This window comes from Dermacentor andersoni, chromosome 6 (genome assembly GCF_023375885.2).
Source record: "Dermacentor andersoni chromosome 6, qqDerAnde1_hic_scaffold, whole genome shotgun sequence".
In the NCBI taxonomy this organism is placed as follows: Eukaryota; Metazoa; Arthropoda; class Arachnida; order Ixodida; family Ixodidae; genus Dermacentor; species Dermacentor andersoni.
In genome coordinates this window covers 14,216,150-14,242,977 of record NC_092819.1, presented here as the reverse complement: position 1 = coordinate 14,242,977, position 26,828 = coordinate 14,216,150, and the positions used below count along the sequence as shown (strand labels likewise).

The window sequence follows — 26,828 nt, the reverse complement described above, 5'->3', positions numbered from 1 at the left end:
CGATAAATTCTAGTGTCGAAGTGTAATGCAACGTGCAAGTGAGTAAAGTTGTCGCGCTGCATCGGCTCTTGTCAACGCTATTTAAACGCACTGATCTTGCTGGTCAGCCGAGCGTGCTGTTTCATCTCCATTGTCATTGCCGGTAACTGCGCAGTTGCTCGGCAGCCACTGAAATACATCACGACTGCCCTGGAAAGCTTGGTGGTGCGTATGTCTAATTCCAAATGCCATCCGCTGATGAGTGCCATGACGCAAGGCGAACTGTACCGTTTGTAGGGTGAACTTGGAATGGCAAAATATTGCCCATAGATTAGGCGGGTGTTGAATCACACATCAACAGCACCCTAGAGTGCCGCAAGTACCCCTGTGGTCGATGTCATAACATGCGAACACTTTATCTGCACAGACGGAGCTCGATGGGACAATCGCGCCTCCGATAGAACTGTTGGAGCAGGTAGAACCGTCCTTGTATATACGCACACGGTCTAAAGATGACTAATTTATGAGACAGACAGACAGCCGCTTCAAGGTTAGTGGTGACATTTCAGCCTTTTTGGCAAACCTAGGTACTGAGGGGCACACGTGAGATTGCCGAGGACACCACAACGCAGATGTCAAGGGCGTCGCAGGCTTCAAGCTAGTTGGTAGTGAGTCTCGTTGACTGGCTACAGCACTTGAAAACGTAGCCTGTGGCCTCCCCACTGGCAAACAAGCCAAGTGATGTGAAGGTAGCCGTGAAAGATGTCGCACGTGGGCTCTGATGGTCTCATGACCCGTCTCTCGTTCTTTGACACCTTATTCCTTCATTTCTATTATAAATCCATGTTGTTTGAAAATGACTAGCCTGCGCCGCTTAAAGGCATCAACGTCGCCCAAACATCATGCACAAAACGAAAATGGCAGTATTGGCCCGCTATGTTTACACAGAAGGCAGAACTAACGACTTACGGTGATTTCGCAGCTAATGGAATAAAATTACTGCATTTAAGTTCTGGATGAGTTAAAACAGCCTTCGTTGTTCCCATACAGCAAAGGTGAAAGGACCCCAGACTAAAAGCTACGACACTGTAGCTTGAGTGCATCTGAGACGTACAACATAAATAAATAAAAAACACCCAAGTCTGGCCGTGCCATTCCTTATAGACAGTATCGGCCAGGAAAGGAGACATTATGCGCACTTGTGAACCATACTTAAGCTCAAAAAGCTATAGGAAGCTTCATGAATTTGGACCTCGACCACCTATCACCAGCTCTGGCTTTCCCAACAATGCACGGCTTTAGTGTCTAACAGGCAGTAGAATCACTTATCGATGCCGCGAACGCCTCACGACACGAACGTGCAGCCACTCTCAAGAGGCTTCGTGAAAAGTTAACAGCTTTCGTAGAATAATATCGAAATTGATAAACAAAAAAGTTCTACCAAAAAAAAAAAAAGCTTTTGTTGCCGGAAAGAATGCTGCCGTTCAGAAATTCCGTTGGAGAACTACACCGTGCCCGGCATCAAGGCTAGCAACATCGCCACAAGAGGCAGCGTAGTCTTCCAGCCGTACCTCGATGCGGAGGCTTCGGTAACAAGAAAGTAAAATAATAATAAATCGAGAAATGATGCCAGCGTACGCGAAAAGTTTTTCGCCTGGTCGTGTTTCCGAAATTTTATGCGCCAAGCATTTCTTATAACTGTGAAATTAAAAGAATGCAAAAAACAAGAACAAATACAGAATGGCCAGCGGCACTTGCAGAAATAGACAGGGACAAAAGGGAACACAGCCTCCGACCACACCCACGAACAAGTAGGAGCCGCCGTGTAAGCTTAACTCGATTTTTAAGGGCACCTCCTTATTTTGTTTCAGTTTACGGTCACTGGAATCTAAGCGAAAAAAAGTAACCAACCAACGCATGTCAAATTCTTGAGCGGCGTTCTTTCTCAGGACGGTGAGCAAGTCCGCGAGAGAGGCGAGAAAGAAAGAAGGCTCCTTAGAATTGCATCGATTGTTCGCATCCCGGCCATTCCTGGGCACGAAACCCTCCACCCACCGCTGCCCCACAGACTGATACTTTCCGTGCCTGTTTTTTATTTAATTTTTTTAACTCTTACCTGGTGTACAGCAAGGTTGGCGCATTTTTAGCTCGCCTTTCCCCACTCAGCAGGGTAAGTGAAAATCTATACATACCTCTGAGGCCTGATTACAGCATGCAACGAAGGGCAAAATCACGATATGTAGAGCACGAAAAAAGTAATAAATAAAAAAATGCGTGAATACCAATAGACAAAAAGAGAATGGTGTTAACACATGAGCTCGTATTATCCCGAGGGCTGGTATAAATTTAGCGCCGACACAGCAACGGCGACGGCAAAGACGAACGAAGCGTAAGAAGGCGTCATTAGAATGACCGCTGTAGCCCGCAGAGACGATGATGTACGCACAAAGGACGGCTATCAGCACCGATGGTTTACGAAGCGTGTATAAAGGAGCGCTTAGCTCAGTGTTTCAAACGCGGGTGGCTGCGCTATCGAATGCCGGCCGACAAAGCGGAATGAGGGCTGTGCTCGTTGCGGCGTGAAAACTTTCGCCGATTCTCTTGCTCTTTTGCCGGCCTTTCAGTGCGGAAACCGCTATGCGGATTTACTCTTTGCGTTGCTTGTTTTAGAGCAAATTTGTGGGCGTTGAACCTCGAATAAACCTGGTTTACGTGTGCGCGTTATGGTTTGTTTCTTTGTGGAAGTTTAGTGCACAGTTCATTCAAAAGTATCGCGGGATCGGAATCTCAAGCAGTCAGCCGCACTACCTAAATTTAAGCCTAAAAGTTATCACCATGGCTCTGGCTGCATTTCAAACTGCTACATAAGCTACAACACGGATATATTAGATTATTATCGTTCTTCGCTATTCGTACAAACCCAGATTTAAGGTCGGGACGATATTGTGTCTTCGGTAGTAATGCGTAAGTGCCGATATCACGGCCATATTAGATGAATATCGTCACTAAGTTTGCACACGTCCGTGGATGCTTTGTAATTTTTTGAGTACTATGGAATCTTACTGCGGGCGAACGAGCATCTAAGTTCTATTGAATCTAAGTTTGGCAGCGAGGAAAGAGCTGCGTCGCTCGCCAGCACGTACTTTTCTGCCACTGCGTCAAGGCCAGGTTGCACCTACACACTCACAAAATCATTACACTAGCTTAGGCAAATGAATCCGCAGTTCGCAGTGTTGCCCCACCACCATCTAACAAAGATCCTCTTGCTGGTGCCACGCTATTTTCATTTGTGAAGAAACTTCGTTGTTCACCAAAGCTATATACACTGCGCCTCGAAACCTTACACACACGTATGTATATATATATATATATATATATACAGTTTCAGCCGTAACCCGAAGCAGTGAAGCAATAGCTGGCAAACTGTTATGCGCCGTAAGCCTTAGACAGCTTCGTGCTCTGTTTTCTCGAGTAAGTATTCGCAAGTGCGAGTAAGCAACCTTCTTTTGAGAAGTAAAGGAAGTGTGAATCGTACTACTGGAAGTTGCGCCTCTCAGTGGTAAAGTGAATAGATCGACTCGGCTTTTCTTCATCCCCTCACCTATCCGGACTTAGTCACTGGTCTCTGCTAAAACAACCCTCTAGCTTATTACTGCTTGAGTCATTTGGCTTTTTTGCCAGTATAGTTTAGTAGGCTGATTGTTCACCTAAAGGAAATAGATGACCAGACGGAACTTCAACTGGACTGGTACCTTGGATTAATTTGTCGTTTTTCGGTGCCTCCCTTTTAGGGGCCACTATTTTTGCGTTCTTCATCGGTTACTACTTATACATATCATTATTTTTGGCTATTTCTAAAGTGATATGTACTCGCTTTTGCCTGTGTGATACTTGCATACGATGTTAGCACGCTGCAATAAATACCATGTGTGAAAAAAATAAAATCCGAAAAGCGGACGTTCTGGGAAGTAGACCCTAGACTGCAAGTCTGTTGGTCTTAAGTTTGAATCCTCGCAGCACAGTGAGATCTTTCTTTTATTTCTTTGTAATTTTCTCGCAATGGATTTTGTAATTCTAGCGATGGCACCGGCGGAAACCGGTGGATATCAAAACAACGGGAGTCTGAGCCCATAACAGCTATCTCTGAAAACAAAAAGTGAGCGACTGTGATTGCGTATCTGTGTTCTCTTTCTTTTTTTCTCTCTCTCTAATTTCGTATCCCTTTACCTACACCTCCCCTCTCTCCCCAGATTAGGGTAGCAAACCGGATCTTCCCCCCTGGTTAACCCCCATGCCTTTCTCGTTTATTCTGTAGATGTTGTATTTATTCGAAAATAGGTCTAATAGAATCAGGAACACCTTAGACTTCCGTCAACCAAAGGACCAGGCAGGATTCCGTAAAGGCTACTCAACAATAGATCATATTCACACTATCAATCAGGTGATAGAGAAATGTGCGGAATATAACCAACCATTATATATAGCTTTCATTGATTATGAGAAAGCGTTTGATTCAGTCGAATCCTCAGCAGTCATGGAGGCATTGCGGAATCAGGGTGTAGACGAGCCATGCGTAAAAATACTGAAAGATACCTATAGCGGCTCCACAGCCACTGTAGTCCTCCATAAGGAAAGCAACAAAATCCCTATAAAGAAAGGCGTCAGGCAGGGAGATACAATCTCTCCAATGCTATTCACAGCATGTTTACAGGAGGTATTCAGAGACCTGGATTGGGAAGAATTGGGGATAAGAGTAAATGGAGAATACCTTAGTAACTTGCGCTTCGCTGATGATATTGCCTTGCTTAGTAACTCAGGGGACCAACTGCAATGCATGCTCACTGACCTGGAGAGGCAGAGCAGAAGGGCAGGACTAAAAATTAATCTGCAGAAAACTAAAGTAATGTTTAACAGTCTCGGAAGGGAACAGCAGTTTACGATAGGCAGTGATGCACTGGAAGTGGTAAGGGAATACATCTACTTAGGACAGGTAGTGACTGCTGATCCGGATCATGAGAGTGAAATAATCAGAAGAATAAGAATGGGCTGGGGTGCGTTTGGCAGGCATTCGCAGATCATGAACAGCAGGTTGCCATTATCCCTCAAGAGAAAAGTATATAACAGCTGTGTGTTACCAGTACTCACGTACGGGGCAGAAACCTGGAGGCTTACGAAAAGGGTTCTACTTAAATTGAGGACGACGCAACAAGCTATGGAAAGAAGAATGATAGGTGTAACATTAAGGGATAAGAAAAGAGCAGATTGGGTGAGGGAACAAACGCGCGTTAATGACATCTTAGTTGAAATCAAGAAAAAGAAATGGGCATGGGCCGGACATGTAATGAGGAGGGAAGATAACCGATGGTCATTAAGGGTTACGGACTGGATTCCGAGGGAAGGGAAGCGTAGCAGGGGGCGACAGAAAGTTAGGTGGGCAGATGAGATTAGGAAGTTTGGAGGGTCAACATGGCCACAATTAGTACATGACCGGGGCAGTTGGAGAAGTATGGGAGAGGCCTTTGCCCTGCAGTGGGCGTAACCAGGCTGATGATGATGATGATGATGAGGTCTAACACGAACATAGGTCAACATCTTATCTGAACTTGCCGAGAAATAAAAGAAATATATAATTAGAATACAGGTCGACTCTTTTTAGGAAGACAAAGAACTTTGAACGTGGCCCTTATTTATTTCCATTAAGCTCGACTACTAAACCTCGCTAGCCAATGCCACAAGCTGCATCTTTGTTAGAATAGCCAGAGAAGTTGTCTTCATCGGATGCTTCGCAGGCGTCCTCGGCATCCCAAACGACGTCGTCCTCGATGCCGTGGATATGCAGCATTCCCTAAAGAGAGTCTGGATAATCTCCGGACTGGTTTTACGGCAGGCGCCACGGGAAAACCCCGTTAACTTCATCCTTTTGCTAGCTTTATTCAAGAATATAGGTCGAAATTCTCTGGTCACGAATACAGGTCGATACCTTATTTCGGGCAACATTGTCGAAAAAAAAAGGGTTGACCTACATTGAATAGACACGGTGTTTCATGAGCATCGCGTCTTCGGCGCCGGTGATAGCGTTCACCCTGCCCCTCTTCTTTATGCGCCTTCCCGTATCCGTACACCAGTAGAGACCGCGAAACCATCCCTTCCTAAATAAAATTCAGGCATTTATTAAATCAGGAAACTCTTCAAAGCCAACACATTCATGTTTTAGTGCCTTCAAATTGATCTAAATGATTCGTGCAACAGTGCGCCAAGTGTGCACTCATAGCCTTCGAAAATGAAGAGAGAGCTACAGAGAAGGAAGGAAGGACTGCGAGTAGGAACATTTCCATCCATCCTGGCGGAATGAAAGATAACAAAGAAAGAAAGGCCGCATCCTGAAAAGCCGTTTCAAATGGCTTTAGGCGAGTCTGTAAATATATGCGGTTGACAATCACACTGTTGTGCTTTATTGCTGACCTTGAGTGACGCTTCTTTCTCTCTCAGTTTTCCCATAGAACCACAAGGCGCATGCACTGTGTGTTCGCTTCGGGTTGACATACGTGGCTACACCTGAACACCTCATTAACTTCTACATCGCAGGTTCTGCGCTATCTTCGTTCATTCACAATCGTAGCACAAATCTTGGGCGCGCCAAATGGAGGGCTTCATGCTTAGCACCCCTGGATGGATGGCCCAGTGAAAAAGCCTGGTACGTTTAGCGGGTGAAAAACAGGCGATCGCAAGCCACAATAGGGCTTGCGATCGAATAGGGCTAGCGCCATGCTAACATGACGCTCATACGACTCACAGATTTCCAACACGGCTGAAATTTCCGGCACAATTTTACAAATTTCTTGTGCCGTAAGGAAAGGAAGGAAAAAGTGGAGAAGGAAAGGCAAGGAGGTTAACCAGTTTAGCTTAACCGGTTTGCTACCCTACACATATGCCCACATTATGCATGTGCATGAGGTACCATGCGCGCTTGCTTTATCTCAAGACGTAAAAAACAGACGCCACGTGCATTGAACGCTACGGAAAAAACCTTCATAAATAGCAACCCGCCACCGTAGGCTATGGCGTTGCGCTGCTGGGCACGAGGGCGCGTATTTTACTGCGGCCGCACCGCATCATGGTGGGCGAGCAATGCAAGAACGCTCGTGTACACCACGCATTGGATGCATGATGTTGAAGAACACCAAGTCTCTCACTTCCACGTGCCTCATAATCGCACCGTGGTTACGGCGCGTAAAACCCCCAAGATATTTTTTTTTTCGTTCTTGTCAAAGTAGACCGCTCACTGAGAACTGTAAAATCTATTGGAGCCACCGATCACTGCTACTGCAGTGCGTATAACGCCGTCTGCACACGTATTCTTCGTCACAAGTGCTCCCTTGGATAATTTTTGCTCCGGGTTCGCGTACCGGGCTCACGCACTCACTGCAGCGTTAATGAATAGTTTCGCGAAATCAAACGCTCCACTCTGAAAATGTGCTCTTCTATTATCTTTTTTCTCTCTATTTTTGCCGAACTTTTGATCTCTTAGATATTATGCCGATTTAAGGTGAAGAGGCCAAAGCATAGCATTACAAAGATACGGTCGCACGCACCTAGGCGATATCATCTCCTATAATTATACTTCTTTTAGTTTCCCTGTAGAAACTATAGCGCTTAAATTTCTTTTTTTCGCATACGCTAAGACATCTATAGATCAAATTAACTGCCATTCGATCCATTCGTGTACTTCTACTTAATCGACACCTATCTCTCTTAATTTTTTTTTCCTCCGTAACATTTATTTGCTATATTCCTCATGTGCAATTACTTTGTTGTTTTCATGTTCAGCAACTATGCTTCTTGTATTTATATTACTAAATACAAATAATCTGTTGTTTGTAAATATATTATTTAATATTTAATTACAGATTAATCTGTGTCTCCTTTGATACGGTTGAATGTGATAACACCGACTTTAAAACCACCAGAACCATTACACATACAGCGCAATCAAAAACCTCCCTATATAGGAAACTAAGCAATACTACAGAAAAAGAAACTAATTACAAGGCTTAAAAACCTAGGTTATAATCACTTTGTAGCCCAGAGTCCATACGTAACTTCACAGAAGAGCCCTCGCCCACTTTCACTCAGAAGAACGCCGCATTGCCCAATAATAAACTATTTTCTGGCGTACGAGCCCACATCAGGTGAGTAAAGCCGTGTACTTACATGCTGCAGAATGCTGATCTTCCGCCTACAAAATTAAAGGCAGAGCTACAAATGATATGCTTCCGTTAGGTGTCGTCTACATTCTTAAGCTAACTTAATCACAAGCACCTTATTTCACTTCACAAAGATCTTCGTAAGGAATCTGGAATAAATTAGAATGAAGACCTGCAAGATCTTGCAGGTGTGTGTGGCTGGATAAGTGGTTATCGCATTCTACTGGCACTCTTTCTGTGCCTTCTTTCCGCTTAGTTTCCGTGTGCCAGAACCGCCGTTTAAGTGATTATCACTTCTCCTGCCACACACACACGCACAACGTGGTGAACGCTCCGCTGGTCTTCAGGCAGCTGTTCTCTGCACTTAATAAGATGGGTTCTACCCCATGAGCAAAGGAGCGAGAAAGAAAGGATAAAAAAGCAGCTGAACTTGCAAAGCGAAGCGCCAGCGAAGGCAGCGCAGCAGCAGTAATGTTGTTGCGTTGTAGTGTGCAGCATCGCTGAAGCTGCAGCTGGCCCGAAGGAGACTCGCACTCATCTACTTGTTGTCACGTGGCAGCAGCCCCACCCGAGCACTGACCAATCACGATAGCGAATGGCAAGACAGGCAAAAATACAGGAAACGTAACAATGTTACAATGTTCATTTACATGTCACTAAGCCCCATCCCCGCGTAAATAATAAACGCATTCGTTCAACGCTTGCTATTTCTTCTCTATTTCTTCTCTTTTTTCGCCCCTTTATTCCTTTCCGCCAGTGCAGGGTGCCTACATGCCCCTCCCCCGCCCATTCCTGCTTCTCTCTTAAGTTCTCTCGATCCCGACCAGCCCTCTGTTCTGCATCGCGGTCACGCGCGGGACCGAATGGTCACGTTGAGAGAAATTCTCCTGCACTACCGCAGAGAGCGGTTACGCTACCCCCCAGCACACAAAACACTGAATAAGTCTCAATCCACCACTTGGCGACTCCTTCAGACACGAACTTTTCCGAACCCCGTGCTTTACAACCGCATGTACCCCGATGCATACTCACCACTCTGCAAAGCGTGCAAGGCCCGCGCCGACCTCAATCATATTATCTGGCAATGCCCCAAAGCCTCACCCACCAACACCTCCCGCACTAACACACGCATCATTAGTACGGCCGAGCAGTGGGAGACATTGCTGCTCAGCTTGGACCCAGAGGAGCAGCTCTGGGCCGTCCGGATGGCCGAAGACGCCGCCAGAAAGCAAGGACTGGCCGCCGTCTGAGGAAGGGGGGGATTGGGGGTTAGTCTCCCGACCCCCGCCACCCCTTAACCCCATCAAGGACAAAATAAAGTTTTATCTCTCTCTCTCTCTTAAGTTAAACTCGTTTTACTCAATAATGTTTTCACGTCAAATTATTAATGCCTTCAAAATTACTTTGTTGCACCATACATGCGTGAAGTTAAGACTGCTATTGTCTAGTGCGTCCAGTGACGAGTAGTCCATGAACACTCGCGTATTGCTACCTGTTTTCGTCATTTTGATGCTAACGAGAACACACGCGAACTCCCACAAATATACATACATGCACAACTACACATGCACATGATCTTGTCGCACATTTTTCCAACTCCGGTATTTTGTCTCTTACATGTATTATAGCCTTTTGTTGGTAACGTGGTGACTTCCCTCACTGGCACTCTATGTCGCTTACGTTGCACTAGAAATATGTTGGGGCTGAATTAAATACAAATGAAGAGCACCAGCTCATCCCGAAACAATTTTTATCTCTAAAACTGCTGATTATCCTACACAGGATCTATGGCCTCCACAGCGTTGCACGGTTTTAGCGAGAAAATAGTGTGGCATCGCTGCCTGCTCTGTCGTATAAGCAAAGAGCGTGCGCGCGCGTCCGCAATCTCGGGGAAACCCAGCAAATTGCGTTAGGATACTTCGTCCGGAAGCTGCTGGTGCGCCAGGAGCTCTTCACAACGAAATGCGCCAAACCCAGAACCGCGTCCGAGCGTAAACAGAACACAATGTCCAACAATTCATGTGCAACGCAGAAACCTGAAAATGACCGCTCCGAAGAAAAAGCCGAAAAGAATAAAAAATGTGGCTGGAATTTTCAAGTAATGTTTGCTCAGATGGCTTTGAAAAGAGAGAACAAAAAAGAATACATGGTTAAAATTTATTCCTACATCGTTCAGATAGCTATGAAGTAGGCGAGCAGGGCTGCAACGTAATTCTTTCCCTCGCCATTACTTGCTGTGAACAAGTTTCTCCGCTCACGTTATCACATGCGTATTTAATACATTGCGCACCCTGAAAAAAGATAAAGAGAATAGCAGGCAAGACAAGCCAAAGTGTTGCAAAAAGAAAAGCGCGAAGCAATAGCCAAATGCAATGCGTCGGCTCCAGCCTTAAAAACAAAGAAAAACTGATCCCCAAATTCATGGCCGTTTTGTGCTCTCATCTTTGTTTAACGCCGCATGAATGTGGCGCGGTGCAACTGAGAGCCATAAAAAATATTCTTGCCACCCGTTTTCGTATGCCCCAGTGAAAAAAAGCCCGTACAGGCGATTACTTTCCCCGGGAAGCTGCCTGACAAAAGAACGTGTGCTAACACATGCGCAATGGGCAAAAACAAAAGTTCGAAGCAGGAAGCTTTATGGTCGAACAAAAAAAGAAGAGGCAAAACACGTTGGTAGACCTGCCAACTTCGCTGTCTTTCTATATTTTCTTTCGTTCTTGCATGCAGCCAGTCTATCTATATTCACGAATGCATAATTTCTTCCTGCACACCATGCGGCCGTAAAGAAATAAAATACGTGTTAGCGCTGAGAGCGCGAAGTAAACAAAGCGTATGGCCCCGTAACAATTTTCAACAGACGGAAGTGTCTAAAAGGTAAACTGAATATTTTAACGATCACATCAGTTGAGACGTGTAGAAGCCCTTTTCTTTTTCGCACCAAATAATGTAAAGGGCAGGGAAACCTACTGTGTCACGTTTCTTTAGAGATGCTGTAACACGACTGAAACAGCTGTCATCATACACATACTTAGGCTTCCTGATCGATCCTTCAGTACGAACTAGTTAATTTAGTGCATCATTAATAACTGTGGCAAAGCTTTGTGGCTGATAACTGTGACCATTGCGTTACGGATTTTTATAGGTTAGCGCTTATTAGTTGTAACAAAATTTCTTGAACGCGCTTCTTTCTGTCAGCGTCATTTTTCCCACTTCGATCCCTGCTGAGTCTACTTAGATGACCTTTTATTCGCTGTTTCTCTCTACACTCTTATTAACATAAAAAGCATTTTCTTTTTAAAACTAAAAACTCATTTCTGTGCTCTCTGTTATGGTAAAGGCTTCACACTCTATTTAACGTTTCGCTTTTACTTGACAGCCGCGAATCTTGAGTTGCTTACCTGAAAGCAGTTCGTATACTTTTGTTCACCATTGTTTCTGTTTTAAGCGTTGTCCTACGTCAGCTCTATGTATTCTCATGCTTACATGCACAATTTTAGAGATCTATAAGAATATGCAGCTGTAAGCCTAATCTGCTGCTGAACGGGCTAAAGTTTTTCAAGTGAGAGTCTGAAGCGTACAGCCTGCTGAAAGTGAAGAAAAGATAATCTTATCTGGTGACGTCTTTTCTTGCAGGTGTAAAAAAACGCAAAATGCAAACACGGATATGTTTTCCTTATGGTAACCTATCATTAGAGCAGTGTAGTTTGACAAGACTAGTCGTCCGAACCAGTCGTCCGAATTTCTTCAACGTTCAGTCTAACACGAGAGTGGTGAGTTGCTGTTAAACGTTACCTTGCGTGCACCATTGCTGTTTGTCTGTGTAGTACGCAAAACACACAGGGAGAGGTGTTTGTTTGAGGCATTGTTGTGCGCCCTATTTCATAACCTCTGACAGAGTTGAGCATCGTCATGCCTCGCATGCCATATTGCATCGTGGCAGAAATATCAAACTTGAATTGGATTATGAGTCTGTATGTGCCAAAACCACAATTAGATTATGAGGCACGCCGTAGTGGCGGACTCAGGATTAATTTTGACACCGTGATGTTCTTTAACGTGTCCCAAAATCTAAGTGCACGTACATGTTCTATTTCGTCCCTGTCGAAACGCGACTGCCACGATCGGGATCAAATCCGCGACCTCTAGCAATGCCATAGCCGCAAAGCTACCGCGGCGGACACAGAAGTGATGATTTGGCAGTCGAGCATTTCCTTAGTGTCGCCTGGACCCTGTGGTGCGCTTTAGTTAATGCACCTCTGCTTCTGCATACCCTGCGTAATTCGTCAGCTTGACATATTTGCATGGCATTTATCTTTTTAGAAATAGCAGGAACGTACTGTACCGTGCCTTGAACTTAAGCTTATCCAGTTTCACCACAACCGCTGTCGTATAGTAAGTGTAGTATAGTGTCGCTGTCGTATGTAGTGTACTATAGTGTCGCAACCGCTGTCAGTAGTGATTCCTTGCCTTCTCACGTCACTCCCCCCTCCCCCCCCCCCCGCCTTCTTGTATGGGCACTGCCTCTTCTCCTCCCTCTCTACAGTTCTACATACGTCCCCCCTAGACTCGCACGTTTGTAGAAAGGGAAGCACTGCAGTTTCCGCAATTTTTTTAGAGGGGTCCCGGATAATTACACCTGTCACGATGTTAATGTGGCGACGCCAGCTCCAGAGGGCATTGTGCACATATGACGCGAGAGTCGAGGACATAAGTTCTTCCTTGACACAAGAGCCGAGGAAGAACTTGGCAAATAGCCAAGAAAAAGTGGGATTATACTGAGCTTCTAAGTGTAATAACGACAGAAATACGAAAAGAGAAGCAAAATGTTCGTCGGAAAGGAAAAAAGAAACAGGAAACCTGGTGGAATAGGGAGATACGAGAAGCGATCGCCGAACGACAGAAAGCATCCCGAGAACACAGGCAAGCAAAAAAGAAGCGCAGTTGCCGCAGGATGAAGTAGCCAGAAAATGGGAAATGTACCGGGGGAAAGAATCTATAGTTCAAATACTGGTGCAAGTAAAGATAAAAGGTGCAAGTGAATGTTGGTTGTCAGAAATACGTTAGTAAAGGAAGGCCGCACCTAGCATATCTTGGAACCACATAAAATTATTAGGCAGGGAGTCTGGAACAATGCAACAACATATCCTTGACGAAGATAGAAAAAAAGTGGAAGGGGAGCGGCATTAAATTGCGCCCGGAAAATAATAGCCGAATCTTTCGAAGGCAATGACGAGGTTGTAGTTGAGGAAAAAAGGGGCATGAATGAGAACCAGATGAAAAAGGAGCTGGTGCTGACAAATTTCAACTAGAAGAAAGCCGAAAATTCCGAAGCGCACAGCCACAGGGTTAGATGAGGTTTCCGTTATGCTGATTAATGAACTAGGACCAAAAAGTAAGGAAGCTCTGTTGGAAGCACTAGGAAAAAGTCTAAAAGATAGACGAATACCAGACAGTTGGCGACAAGGTAGAATGAATTTAATTTATGAAGGTAAGGGGGAAAAAGATAGAATTCCCTCGTATAGGTCATTGACCATTACATCGGTAATATAGAGGTTGGCAATGCAGACAATTAAATTAAAGTTGCAAGCATGGCCAGAGAATAATGGCATTTTGCGAGAACTTCAGAATGGCTTCAGAATATGTAGGCGTTTGGATTATAACTTATTTGTCCTTACTCAGTGTATTGAAATGTCAAGAGTAGAAAGGAGACCGTTATATGTGGCCTTTTTAGACATTACAGGAGCGTATGACAACGTAGACCGCAAAATTTTGTAGGATATTCTGGAAAGGAAAGACTTAGGTGACGTTTGTCTACAGCTTTTGAGAGGGATTCACAAAGAAAGTACTGTTTGCGTTGAATGGGAAGGGATGAAGAGCGAGGAGGAAGGAAGGAGGAAAGAGAAAAGTAGAAGGCAGGGAGGTTAACCAGAATAACGTCCGGTTGGCTACCCTACACCGGGGAAATGGGAAAGGGGGTAACAAAGATCACAGGGAGAGAGAGGAGGGAAGGAAAGAAGAAAATTGCGGCGAGTTCGCTGACGCGTGTGGTCTTACAGAAATCGCGTTAATAGTCACAGATGGTCGCACAAACCCGTCGTCCTTAAGAAACACAAAAGCGCCTTCACCGCTTTATCGGCCGACGGGCGATGGGGGGCGGTGTTCTAGCAGCACCTGCACAGAAAGCGGCCGATTGTCCAGTTTTTGGAAAGCTTTGGCAAGTTCTTGTCTCTCTGGGGCATATCTTGGACAGTGGCACAGCAGGTGGTCGATGTTTTCTTCGGTGCCACAGACCTCGTATGCTGCACTGTCAGTCACTCCAATTAATGTAGAGTATGCCTTTGTGAAGGCCACTCCTAACCAAAGGCGGCAGAGAAGCGCAGCTTCACGTCGAGGAACTCCGAGTGGAGGCCGGAGTTGTAGGGAGGGGTTTAGTCGATGCAGTCGCGTAAGTCGTAAGTTTGGCGAGTTCCACTCGGTCACTGTGAGATTGCGTGCCAGGTGTCGAAGCTGCCTTGCAGCGTCAGTCCTCGAAAGCGAAATTGGAACGCTGTGCTCTTCTTGATGTGCTGTGCGAGCAGCGTTATCGGCGGAATCATCGCCACTGATTCCACAATGGCCAGGTACCCATTGAAAAACGACCTCGTGACCTTTTTGTTGGGCATCATGGTAAAGTTTCACGACTTCGTATGTCAATTGGTCATGACATCCGTGTCGGAGAACTGACTGCGTGCACTGTAATGCCGGTTTTGAATCGCAGAACACAGCCCATTTCCTAGGTCTTTCAGAATCAATGAATTCCAGTGCTCGACGCAGGGCCGTTAGTTCTGCCGCCGTTGAGGTCGTGACATGCGATGTCTTGAACCGCAGTGTCATTCCTCGCGTTGGTATAACCACGGCACCAGAAGAACTGCACGACGTAGTCGATCCATCGGTAAAGATGTGCACGTGGTTGCTGTACTTTTCATGCAGAAGAAGTAAGCTCAGCTGTTTTAGAGCAGGGGCCGGTAGATCTGTCTTCTTCTGTAGTCCCGGAATCATTAGATGTACTTGTGGACGGCTCAAACACCACGGAGGAAACGCTGGCTTGGCCGCAGGTGCGTACCCTGAAGTAAACGACGCACGATGTGCACTGACAATACCGCTAAATGTCGAGCAGAGCCTTGCAGCAGTGAGGCTCACCAAGTGGTGGGAAGGGGTCCTAGCATAATGCCTGAGATGCATACGCATTGTCTCAACGGTAATGTGCGTCGTGATTGGGTAATCCTGCGCAAGGGCAATGGTTTCAGCCGTTGAAGCACTGCGTGGTAAGCCAAGACATATCTTAAGGGCTTGGGTTTGAGAAATTGAGCGAGGAGAAATTTGATGTGAACAAGGGACTGAGGCAGAAGTGGCCTTTATCCCCACTGCTGTTTATGATGTGCCTGGTGAGGATGTAAAATGCGCTAGAAGGAAGTATTATCGGGTTTAATCTCTCCTAGAAATAGGCCTGTACACTATTAGAACAGCAGCTTCAAGGTTTGTTTTATGCGGACGACATTATATTGCTAGCTAACAAACAAAGTGATATGCAACGTCTGGCTCATATCTGTGGACAGGAAGGCGATAAGTTAGGTCTGAAATTTAGCGTTAATAAATTAGGTGTTATGGCATTTAATGAAAATAGCGAACAGATAGTGACAATACACGGCCAGGAAATACCTCGCGTGAAAGAATATAAATACCTTGGTATATGGATCAACGAAGGCAGTAGGTATATGGAAACACAGGAAAAAACAATAACAGTAAAGGGGAAGAGAAATGCGGCTTTATGAAACACAGAACGCTATGGGGATGCACTAGGTACGAGGTGCTCCGGGTTATGTGCAAAGGTGTAGTGGCTCCAGGAATTACTTTTGGAAATGCGGTTGTTTGCTTTAAATCAGGGTACAATCAGGACTCGACGGGAACCAAAGGTCAGTGGGTTGCCTCGCATTGGGCGCTCACGGGAAGACTACAAATGAAGCTGCGCAGGGTGATATGGGCTGGAGAAGTTTTGAAGTGAGGGAAGCTCACAGTAAAATTAATTATGAAGAACGACTGAGGAATATGGAAGAAATCAAATGGGCTGGTAGAGTGTTTAGGTATTTGTACAGGAATAACAATGATTCACAGTGGAGGAAAAGAACTAGGAAGCTTACCAGCTAGTATACTGCTTGTATCGTGAGCAACACAACAATAAAGAACGTCAAGCGGAAAGTCAGAGAGGCTGAGATAATCTCAAGGTTGGTGTCAATGGGAAAGAAACCTGCCATGAGTAACTAGTTAAGAAGGAAAAGACGAAATCAGGAAAGAAACAATTTAAAATATCTCAAAGGGAAGCTCATTACTTTTCTAAGCGAGATCAGGATGCCTTAGAACACGCACTCATAAAGCGAGGTATAAGAAGGAAGAAGAAGCATGTGCTTGCTGCGGTAAAGCTTGGGAACCGATGGAGCGTGTCGCCTTAGAATGTGAATATATCTTCCAAGCGGTCAATTTTGAAATCACTGGCCTCCTTCAAGCCCTTGGGTTCAGCGAGAGCAGAGGAAAAATAAAATGCCTGCAGTAGAAATTAGTAAGAGGCGATTGGAAGATTGGTGGAAGAAAAGTAGGGAAACAACAAACAACGGAGGCGTACAAAAACAAAGTTCACAATAGAGATTCAGAAACGTTGGTTATGGGAATTCATCGCGGTTTTTTTCTTTCTTTTCTTTTTTTTAACATAGGTAGGACATTAGAAAATAAAGTAACAAGAGCTTGGTGGCGCAACCAACCACCCCGTTCCAAAGGGGACGCTCATAACATCAATCCATCCATTCATCCATCCATCCATCCATCCAGCGATGGGGTCGAAACGAGTTTCTCGCGTCGCCATTCCTCTCTGATTCGCTCCTGTAATGTATGCACACGCTGTGAACCACTTCCCGATGCGGTGTGCGAGACAGCAGCAGCCACAGCAGCAGTAGCAGCAGCAGCCGCAGTTGGAAGGTCGAAGGAAGAAGCAAAAAAAAGTTTCGCTTTAAAATCTAACATTCTTTTTCACCCACTGTTTCATCAGGAAGAGACATGTGCAAAGCAAGGGAGGAAAGAAACGTTTCAGCTACACAGAATCGGGCAAAGAATCAGCGAATTGTTCTTTTGCCCTTACTATCCCCATTCAGATGTTTCGCGTCCTCAATTTTGGGCAGACAAAGCTTGCAAAAGCTTGTATTTCTTATTTTCGTTGTTTCAGTCAGCAACGTCTATTCCTCGGGAACAAAACTCTGCAAGAAGACAATCTAGATGAGTAAATGGTAAAAGGTATTGTCCGGAACATGGATGATTTCCGTTTACGCTCCAGCAGTTTTTCAACACTACTCGAACGTCAGGAAGTGAGATCCAATTTCCCATTTTGTTCTCAAGGAACCTATCCCCTGTCTCTGTCTCTTAAATAGGAGGAAGCCACATTGCCAAAGAAAACAAATAACGACTGCTCACAGCGCTGGGTTCTGTGCTTGTGCGTAGCAGTTTCATCGACCTGGCTGCACACAGGTTGGAGAAGTGAGCTGACACTTCGTCATAGCTAGTCCGCCGTACACGTGTTGCAATTCTTCGTTTGCGGAGGCTATTTCTTTAAACCTCCATGTGCCGTGTTGTTCAAGTACAAATGTCGATAAAGAATATACTTAGCACAAGTTTGAAAAGCATTGCTCGAAATGTTGCCTACATTTTTGTTTTGTTTGAGCCAATCGCCTCTACCACAAAAAGCAAATGAGAAGAACCGAGATTGGGGTCACTAGCGGGCTTTTCCACTAGTTCCCCTTTCTTCTTGTTACAACATAGAGCGTGCCTTATTGAGAATGGGACCAAGAAATGATTGTTTATTGCCCGGCACAGCAAGCAACTTCCTACACACATTTAAAAAGCAAATGTTTGATGTTGACGAACAAAACGGGTAACAACTACCCCGTCTCGCGGTTCTGCGGAAACCAAACTTTTCAACGCTCTTCTTGCAGTGCCACCGACTTGGCTGCACATGCCCGGTGACCGGGCAGCTGTCGTCGGCAGCTCGTTGACCATCGACTGCGCCGCCCTGGGCCACCCGACGCCCGTGACCAAATGGACACGAAGCCAATGTAATTCTCCTCCTCTGCCTGTCCTCCCCGCCTCCCAGGCTTCTTTCCCTCAGCCTGCCCCCGAGTCACATACCGCAGTTCGTTTCTCCGCTCTTACACGCTGCTAGCGGAGCAGCGGCGGAGAGTTCGGCCAATGAGACCTCAACCCTCCGGACGCACTTGCTCCCATCTTCTCGCGCCGGCCTTCCCCAGTGCAGCTCGGTCAGCGTTTGCGCGACGAGCCTTTTCTGTTCTTTGAGTGTATTGTGCCCCGTGCCACCGGGCTTGTTTCGGCTCTTTGTTTCCCCGAGTGTGTCCGGTCGTGCGTCCTCCATACACGACCGCCCTTCAGGACTCGCTTGTTTCTCGCTTTTGCTGCTCTTACTGCACGGCGTGTATGTTCTTTGTATGCCTCATTTCTGTTTATGAGCAAGCGCGCGGTCTTTATGGCCTGTACTTTCTTCTGTTTCCGACTCCCGCTGTAGGTAAGCACGTGTCAGATGCCCAGTTGGTATGTGTGAGCCTGCATTTCGCCATGCGCTATTTGCTTTCACTCTGTGCCTCTTCCGCATGTTCCAGCCTGTATCCCAAAAACTGTGCATCGCTGTGGAAGTGCGAGGCAACGCGGAGAATAAACGAGGCTGTTCAAGCTTAATCGTGACTGAGAGGGAACACTGGTTTGGCCAATCGAGACAACCAACGATCCTACTGCCAAGGCCTTGAACCAATTAGGAATTGTTCTTGCAGGCTCTGCTTTGCTCTGCTTCTTCTAACTACTCACTGGCCAACACCAGCTTCTCGCTTGCAGAATGCAGCACACTTTTAGTGGCTCGTGGTGTAAGTGTGCGCTAGATTCCCAATAGATTTTGTGCTTGCGTTTGTACGTCATACGTTGTGCGTACACCACTTTGAGTGCGCGCGCATTTGTGTATCTGTGTTCGTTTCGGAAATCGCCGTCCGGCGAACGGCTCCTGCCGGAAACCCTTGCTGCAAGAGCAAAGGCATGTGCTTGCGTTGGTGTTCGCGGGCGTTCGTGACGTCGCTCTGTTTCTCGGCAGTGTCGACACACCGAACGGGCGGTCGGCGGCTATAAGCCTGTTTTATGACTTCATAGATGGTCGCCGCTCGGGTAGCGCAGGAAAATGAGTGCCGTTCCTTCCAGCTGATGCACTTCGCCGGAGAGCAGCAGGCGTTTTGTGCTGGGGCATTCTCGCCGGAAGGCTGCGTGTGCAAGCCTCTCTATTGATCCGCGTCTCGCCCTAAACAGTTCGATCTACAGCCTGCAAGCGCGTGCTGCGTATACGGCTGAGCAAACTGAGATGGCTGTGCTGAGCGACTTTCTGACGGCGCGCGCCTTTTTCCGCGCGAGAGCAGAGGGAAATGGTCAAGCGGCGAGAAAAGGCGACACAGTAAAGCGGATCTCCAGGCTTACCTTTTATTTACTTTTTTCTTTGTCCCTCCGTGAGCCGAGAGAAAATTTGTTTCCTGCATTGTGTTGGAAAGACCGTTCCATTTTACGCTTTGTGCCCTTATTTCTGCTTCCTTATTTCTTCTGCTAAGTCATTATGAAAGTTCTGCAATATTGTTCTCGTTAAAACAATAGCAGCTGGCGATTCTCCGGAAATATGATACAGCACTTCACTTCGAATAAAAGACGATGCAGTGTTAGAAGTTTCATTATAAACGCTGCGTCTTAATGTGGGTTATGTATGTTAACATTTAAAAGTTGAGAAACGCTAAACTAGCGGCAACATCAAGCGCTTATCAAAGGCACGATAAATATAATTTTCTACATCTCACCAAGAACGCTGCTTGCTGTAACTTTGTTAATAATATTACAGAGCGGATCAGGCGAACGAACGCATTCAATACTCCTTGGCTAAGACACGCATTAACAAGCGTTGGATAAACGGGCATTTACGATACTCAGGCATTTAATTTGCTTCTCTGATTAGGCTAAAATAATATTGTCGCTGATGCAGCATTGTAACACTCGCTAAAACAAGACCCGCTTTCATGTTACGCGGCAACCTGCTGTGTCAGAACAACGTGACGAAGAACAAGTCATCTCGCCTTTCATTTCCAGATCCTTCCGAAACGGTACTAGGAAACAAAGATGATCACATAAGTGTCCTCGCCAACGGCAGTCTGACCATTTCGAGCGTCAGATCATCTGACTCCGGTCTGTACCGTTGCGACGTCGAGAACGGTGTCGGCACGCTGATAACCAAGACCATCAATCTCACAGTAAGTGGTAAGTTTCCTTCCACCCCCGCTTGGAACCAATCACTCTTGTCGCAATAAACAAGAAGAAAGTGAAGTTGACCCTTTCGCTGGGTTGACACGTGTCAGGATGCCGCGGCCCTGCTCCAGTGAAACTCATTAGCAGCCGCAAGACAGCGTCAGCAGAGGACCCGCTTCTATCCCGCTGACATGCTCATTTTTTTTTCTTCTGAGCTTCTCTCGCTCTGCGCTAGCAACCACTGCGATACGAATTCACAGCAGGATGCACACAAGATGGCCGGGGCTCATCACGCTCCTAGCTGGGCCCGTATTGACAAAGCTTTTCGTTCGTAAGTGCTGTTTGCTATTAGCCGGCGGCGTTCGCTAATGATATGTCCGACATCATGACTGGTTGATACCTGCTATAGCTAACAGTCCTGGAGTAAGTACGGTTTAGCGAATCCTGATCCCGGTTTCGTATTCATGAAGCAGCTGCTGTAACGCCAGTGTAGTTCGTAAGAAATATTCCCAACAGAACATTAACAGCCAACATGATTTCTAAATGCGGCTGTTTGATGACAAATAGTTCGTACTTAAAAAAAAAAACTTTGAGCCGAATGTGCACCCAGGGGTCGTACACAAAACGACGTCTTTATCCTAATCTGGGCCGCGATTAAAATGATGCTTTCCACTCGATTCTATGCCACTCTTATCATCCACCGTCATCCACCGTTATCATCCCACTGATAACGGCGGCGGTACGTCACTCTGCAGCCCTGCAAACCACAGCCCAGTGTTCACAATAAATATTATGGCGTGTTTCTCAGCGACTTTTACAATTAAGAAGGGATGGGGTGGGAGGTGAAGGTAACGCTGTTTTACATTGACTATTCGCACAACAATTAAGCCATAATGACATTAGACAGCAGACCTTTCAGTTTAAGAAAGCCGTTGGGTCCTTGGCCAACAACGGCCTTACATAAGAGTGCTTTAAGAGTGTTATAAACTTTTCTCGAAGACAGCTGCATTGTTAACCGTTATTAACGCTTTTTTTTCTTTTATTTCTATGTCGCTGTATATATGTATATGTTTGTGGATTACGTTATGTTGACTGTTCTGTTTTGAATATATGTGATAATGCATTTACACGATGTGTGCGTGCGTGCGTGTGTGTACCGTGGCTACAGCTGTACTGTCATTAAGGATATGCAACCACAGCGTTTGAACGTTTGACATTTGCATTAAACACGTAGATATACGACTCAATCGACAAGGATACGGTCGGCGCCTGCACTAGTTTTAGTTTATCCCATTTTCACAAACGGTAACAACCACAATGTGACTGCGACAAGCACAAACGTGCAGTTCATGGTAGGATAATTAATGCCTGCTAATCGTTTGCAAAATCTGAGTTACTTCCGAAGGCCGAAACTTCGTATGCATAGGTGAATTGTGGCCTGTTATGCTTCTTGCTATGGTGCGTCACATTGCTCTCTAAGTATCAAATTTTTCTTAGTTTATCTTTCGATTTTACTTCTTTCTTTCTTTTCTAAAGCTGACGTAATATGGCTCTAGGAGTGAGGGTAAGAGCACGCTAAAGAAAGAAAGAAAGAAAAAAAAAGACATTCGTCTTGGGGCTCTACATATTACCCAGAAAGTGTTGTCATAACTAGGTTGCTGCGGAGACATTGAGGTCGAAAGTACCTGGGCTACTCTATCTGCCGCAGCTCTGCAGTGAAGAAAAAAGACAAAAGTAATGATAAAGATCAAGCTGCCGTCAAGAAAAGTTCAGTCAACACCTGATTCGCGTCCGCGACGCTACCCTTTATACGGGATAAACGTAAATGTCTAACTTTTGTCTAGAGGGTCTTCCACGTAGCAGCATAAGTGGAAAGTATAAATGCGCAGTTCGAACTGAGTTACCACTGCAGTACAAATAAACAATTGCAGAAAGAAGATAGCGGAAGAAGAAATATAAAATAACATATGCACAACCTGTTATACCACGTCTATAGTCCGGGCGTGATGCATCGGCACTTCGCGAACGTTCAGTCCCAGAGCAGGTTACCAGAACGATCAGTACACCAAGAGCGAAGAAGTGATCCTTGAACCCTGCACACACTGAAGAATAAGTCACATCATTACAAATGCTGCACGCGAAACAATAATAGCACATTTCACCGTAGAAATTGGAAATATTGGTGCAAGTTCACACGAGGGTGCAGGAAGTCAGAGTATGAACTAATTCACAATCAACGTTCGATAAAAAATGATACGCGGCAAGCATAGCGAGAACTATCGCGTATTCATGAAAAATGCCTTTAGCTTATCATGACACCTTCTGAGCACATGCCATCTAATGGCGATGTCAGACATGTTCATGATGGCGGCCGACCGACAGAAAATAGCGCTCATGAGCGAACAGCTTTGTGAATTCAGCAATTCTTTGTCGCAGTGCTAGCGTGGATCCTTATGGTCATAGCGCCAGTGTCCTTCGGCAGACGGCGTGAACGGGGCAAGGGTCTTGTATGCGTCCCATAAAGACTGATGTGCTTCAATCAACTTCACCACAACACAGTTGTGTATTGCAGTGAGGTTATTCAGAATGTGAAAATAAATACCGGAATGCGGAGACCTATGGAGATCGTCTGATATTACAATCGTGCAGAGCTAGTTCTGGACGGCACCCAAAGGGGCAGAGGAAGGATAAAAGCTGGAACTAGGGCTGTCCGTGGGTTGTGGCCGCCGAGGACTGAACGCGCTGAGGGGCGTTAGGTACTGTCGTCTATGTGATTGCGTGTTGCTGGTCATTTATCTGAGCTCTGTACATATAAGGCCTTGTTTTTCCACGCAAAATATAAAATGGCATATACGTTTGCCCGCATAAATATTTATGAAATGCAGTACCACCACTAATACGGAAGCTACACGAGATCATCAAAGTGCGCCTGGGCAGCATCGTGACGCTGCACTGCGGGGCATCCGGAGAAGAGCCACTGCAGATAGCCTGGGTCAAAGACGATAAATCTATCGAGAAGTCTCTCAGGGAACGGTGAGTTGGACGCCGTTATTTTATTCGTGCGGACTGCCGATTGAACCTTACTGTAAGCCATACATTGACGCAATATTTGGTCACGAACTTTTTCGCTTGCATGCCTGAAACTCCTGAAAAAGTCCGTTCTAACAGTAATAACTCAGTGTACTTGGCTACGAACTTGAGTGCTTGATTTAAATTTAAAGATCTCGAGTTTAAAACACATCCTCGGCTACCTGAAAGCACCCAACTAATCGGCTTACAATTTCAGAATGGCGTACAGGTGTCACTTTGCAGCCAACAAAACATTAAAAAAAAAACTTCGTGCTTGCACAAGAGAAAAATAAATAAAAATAATGTTAGTACTAAGCTCTAGACGAACTGCATAGAAATGATACTTGTCACGAAACAAAGCCCTTATAAGCACGCTGTGGTGCAAATAAAATTGGTGTCAGAGCAAAATCGATAGCGAAAATACCATTACGAAATCTACGCTGTCGTACAATATTCGTGTATGTTTGAAACGAGATGTAGGCGGGCGTATTAATCACGGCGAAAGTATACGTCTCAGAAACTTAAAGTGATTTAGTTATTTATTATGCGAGTGGTATAGCGTGCATAAAAATGAAGTCAAAATCTATTCCCTCCGTATCGAAAACGTTAGCTTAGCATCATAAGACAACACAGAGAACTGTCTACCAACAACGTCACTTGCTCCGCCTTGCCACAGGTATGACGTCATTGACCGTTCTTTCCCGGGAGGCATCGCTTCTGACCTGCTCATCCACAAGAGCACGCTAGGCGACACCGGAGAATTTGCGTGTTACGTCACGAACAGGTTCGGCACTGCTACGGCCATGCGATCGCTTTTCGTGCTCGGTAAGTAGGGCCATTACACGCCGCCATCACCCCCATCCCGCCCACCCCATTCCTTAACGCAGCGCGTTCTCATTACGCGCTCCTTTTTCCATGCGTGCCGCGTTTCTGCCTTCCAGTGATGGCGCACCCCAACTCCGGCAAATTGTTATAACCCTGCCCTTCCGTCGTAACGACTTGCGTCGTCGGCGCAGCGGCTCGCATGCGCGTAATTTCGTGCCTTAACGTTATGCGATCCCTTGAGAGCTTGCCCGGAGCAGCGCGAGGAATCTTCGCGTTAATCTTTGATGGCGACACGTTAGGCGAACGTCTCTTAATTATTAATGCCCCGCTATCACTCCAGGACGCTGCTGTTAATCTCTGTCGTACAATAAAGCAAGTGCTTAAAGAAACCCAGGCCGAAAAAAATCGTAGCACTAAAGCATTGCCTGCGGTAGAACATGATAGCCCTTCTCCCTCCACTGCTTGCAGAACCATTTATTCTGGGGTGAATATGGCTCCCTAAAAGTACTAACGCTCTTCCTTGTAAGAATATGTTAGCCACCTGCTAGCATCTTTTTTTTCTTGAAATTTAAAATAAATGAGAGAGATGTAGTCACCCTATAATGGTGACGGCTACTCCTTTTCTCATAGCCTAAATAATAATATATAAATTTCTAAAAATATATGTGGCACGAAAATGAAAAGAAACGCCGTCACAGGGTCAGAAATGTACAGCACACATTCCTATACATTCACGAACATATAAATATAAAAGGCAAAGGCAAGTCGCACTCCATCTTCGTTTCGCGACATACTGTTAACAGGAGTTGCTTTCAGGCGCGGAGTAAGCGCTAGTCTCGAAGATCACGGAGCCATCAACATAAACAAGAAGCCATTAAAAATATGTATGCAGATTCCAAGCGCATGTTGGAATATATGTGAAACGAAGCTTTCCGTTAAGCGGTTTCCTACATCTTGCACGCTTCCCAAGAAATTATTGGCCATATTCTGTAAAGCGGTCAAATAAATTCTACGTACAACGTCCCTATTTTTGTTTTGCGCCAACCGCGTATGCACCGCCCAGGTCACAACTTCACTGTCGTGCAATTCTCATGTTTACACGCCACACTGTTCCCAAGCTATACGGAAATGCAACGAACAGTTCAGGTAGATTCTCATCGTGAGACGTCAGCAATGCTTGATGCTTGTCGGGCGAAGAATGATGTGGAGAGGAGCATGCAGGGATAGGAACGTCACACATGTAACATAACCCTTAAGCTAGAGTATGCAAGTAGATTGAATGTATTCCCCTGTGCCAACAGTGGCACGTGCCCATTCTGGAAGATTGACCACGAATGGGCACATGCCCAGTGGCCCGCGAATCAGGGTAGGCTAAACATTTTTGAAATTTCAAAGAAACCGTTGAATACCGTGCGCTTTTTTGTTAAGAGGTCTGCGTGGATTATATGTAAATGCATTATGCCGTTATTCTTTATCTGATTACGCACATTCGAAGTGCCGAGCAGTGGCACTTCATTGCAGATTAACATGTAGTGCTTATATAAGCTGGTACGCATTTAACCTTTGTATACAGGGTGGCATGTTATTATTTTTTTTTTTTTTGGACTGCAGATATTCTTGTCATAAAAAGAATATGCGCGTAGTGGACGTGGCGTTTTTGAAGAGGAGTTCCTAGGTTAGGCGAGCATACTTTGCCTCTGATAACGTGAATTTCAGAAGACTAATTCATAAAACTTCGTTAAGTAGATTTTTGTTAGAACGTTAAAGGCAGTTGTTCATATGGCAAATTTGGAGCCAGTCATATTTGAATGCACCCCCATTTTATTTTATTTTATTTTTTTAGAAAAGCTTGAAAACCGCATCTGAATAGAGCTATTCATAATCAAATTACAATGCTCAATCCGGGTAATATGGAAAGCGAGCGTTCCAGCAGTACAAAAAAAGGCTGCCCCGCTATGATATCAGACAGAAACGCCGCGTAAGGAAAAGCGCGACGAAGTTTAAATTTGAACGTCTCGGCCTGTCACGGCAGGCACTGATATCACGTTTTGCCTCATCAGCATATGCCGCGAAATGTCGCATCAGTATTTGCCGCAACATGTCATCATTCAAGCTTCGTCAAGCACTTGGTCACGAGGTATTTTTGTCTCAGGTAGCTACGGGGCGCTCTCAGTTTCCTTATCGCCTGGATTGAGCGTCGAAATTTGGCAATCAACAACCGAAATTAGATGCGATATATAGAATTTTTTTTAATGGGCGTGCATAAAAATATGACAGCCTTCAAAGCTGCCGTGTAAACAAATGCCACTAAGGCTGTAATAAAAAAAAGGTTAATTAACACAATTTTATTTAGTAATATGAAGCTATGTTGTTAGATAGAAAGTATGTCCACCCCGT

At 45.5% G+C, this 26,828-nt stretch overlaps 1 protein-coding gene across 2 annotated transcripts in view; it reads left to right on the top strand.

Annotated features, from left to right (window-relative positions):
- LOC126521241 (cell adhesion molecule Dscam1-like) overlaps window positions 1–26,828 on the top strand; it is a 119,779-nt gene that overhangs the window by 18,979 nt on the left and 73,972 nt on the right. For both annotated transcript variants that reach the window (XM_050170236.3, XM_055065860.2), the window contains exons 3-6: window positions 18,197–18,316; window positions 20,382–20,549; window positions 23,423–23,570; window positions 24,283–24,431. In XM_050170236.3, coding sequence (XP_050026193.1) covers window positions 18,197–18,316; window positions 20,382–20,549; window positions 23,423–23,570; window positions 24,283–24,431 — 585 coding nt within the window. The remainder of the gene's footprint in view (window positions 1–18,196; window positions 18,317–20,381; window positions 20,550–23,422; window positions 23,571–24,282; window positions 24,432–26,828) is intronic.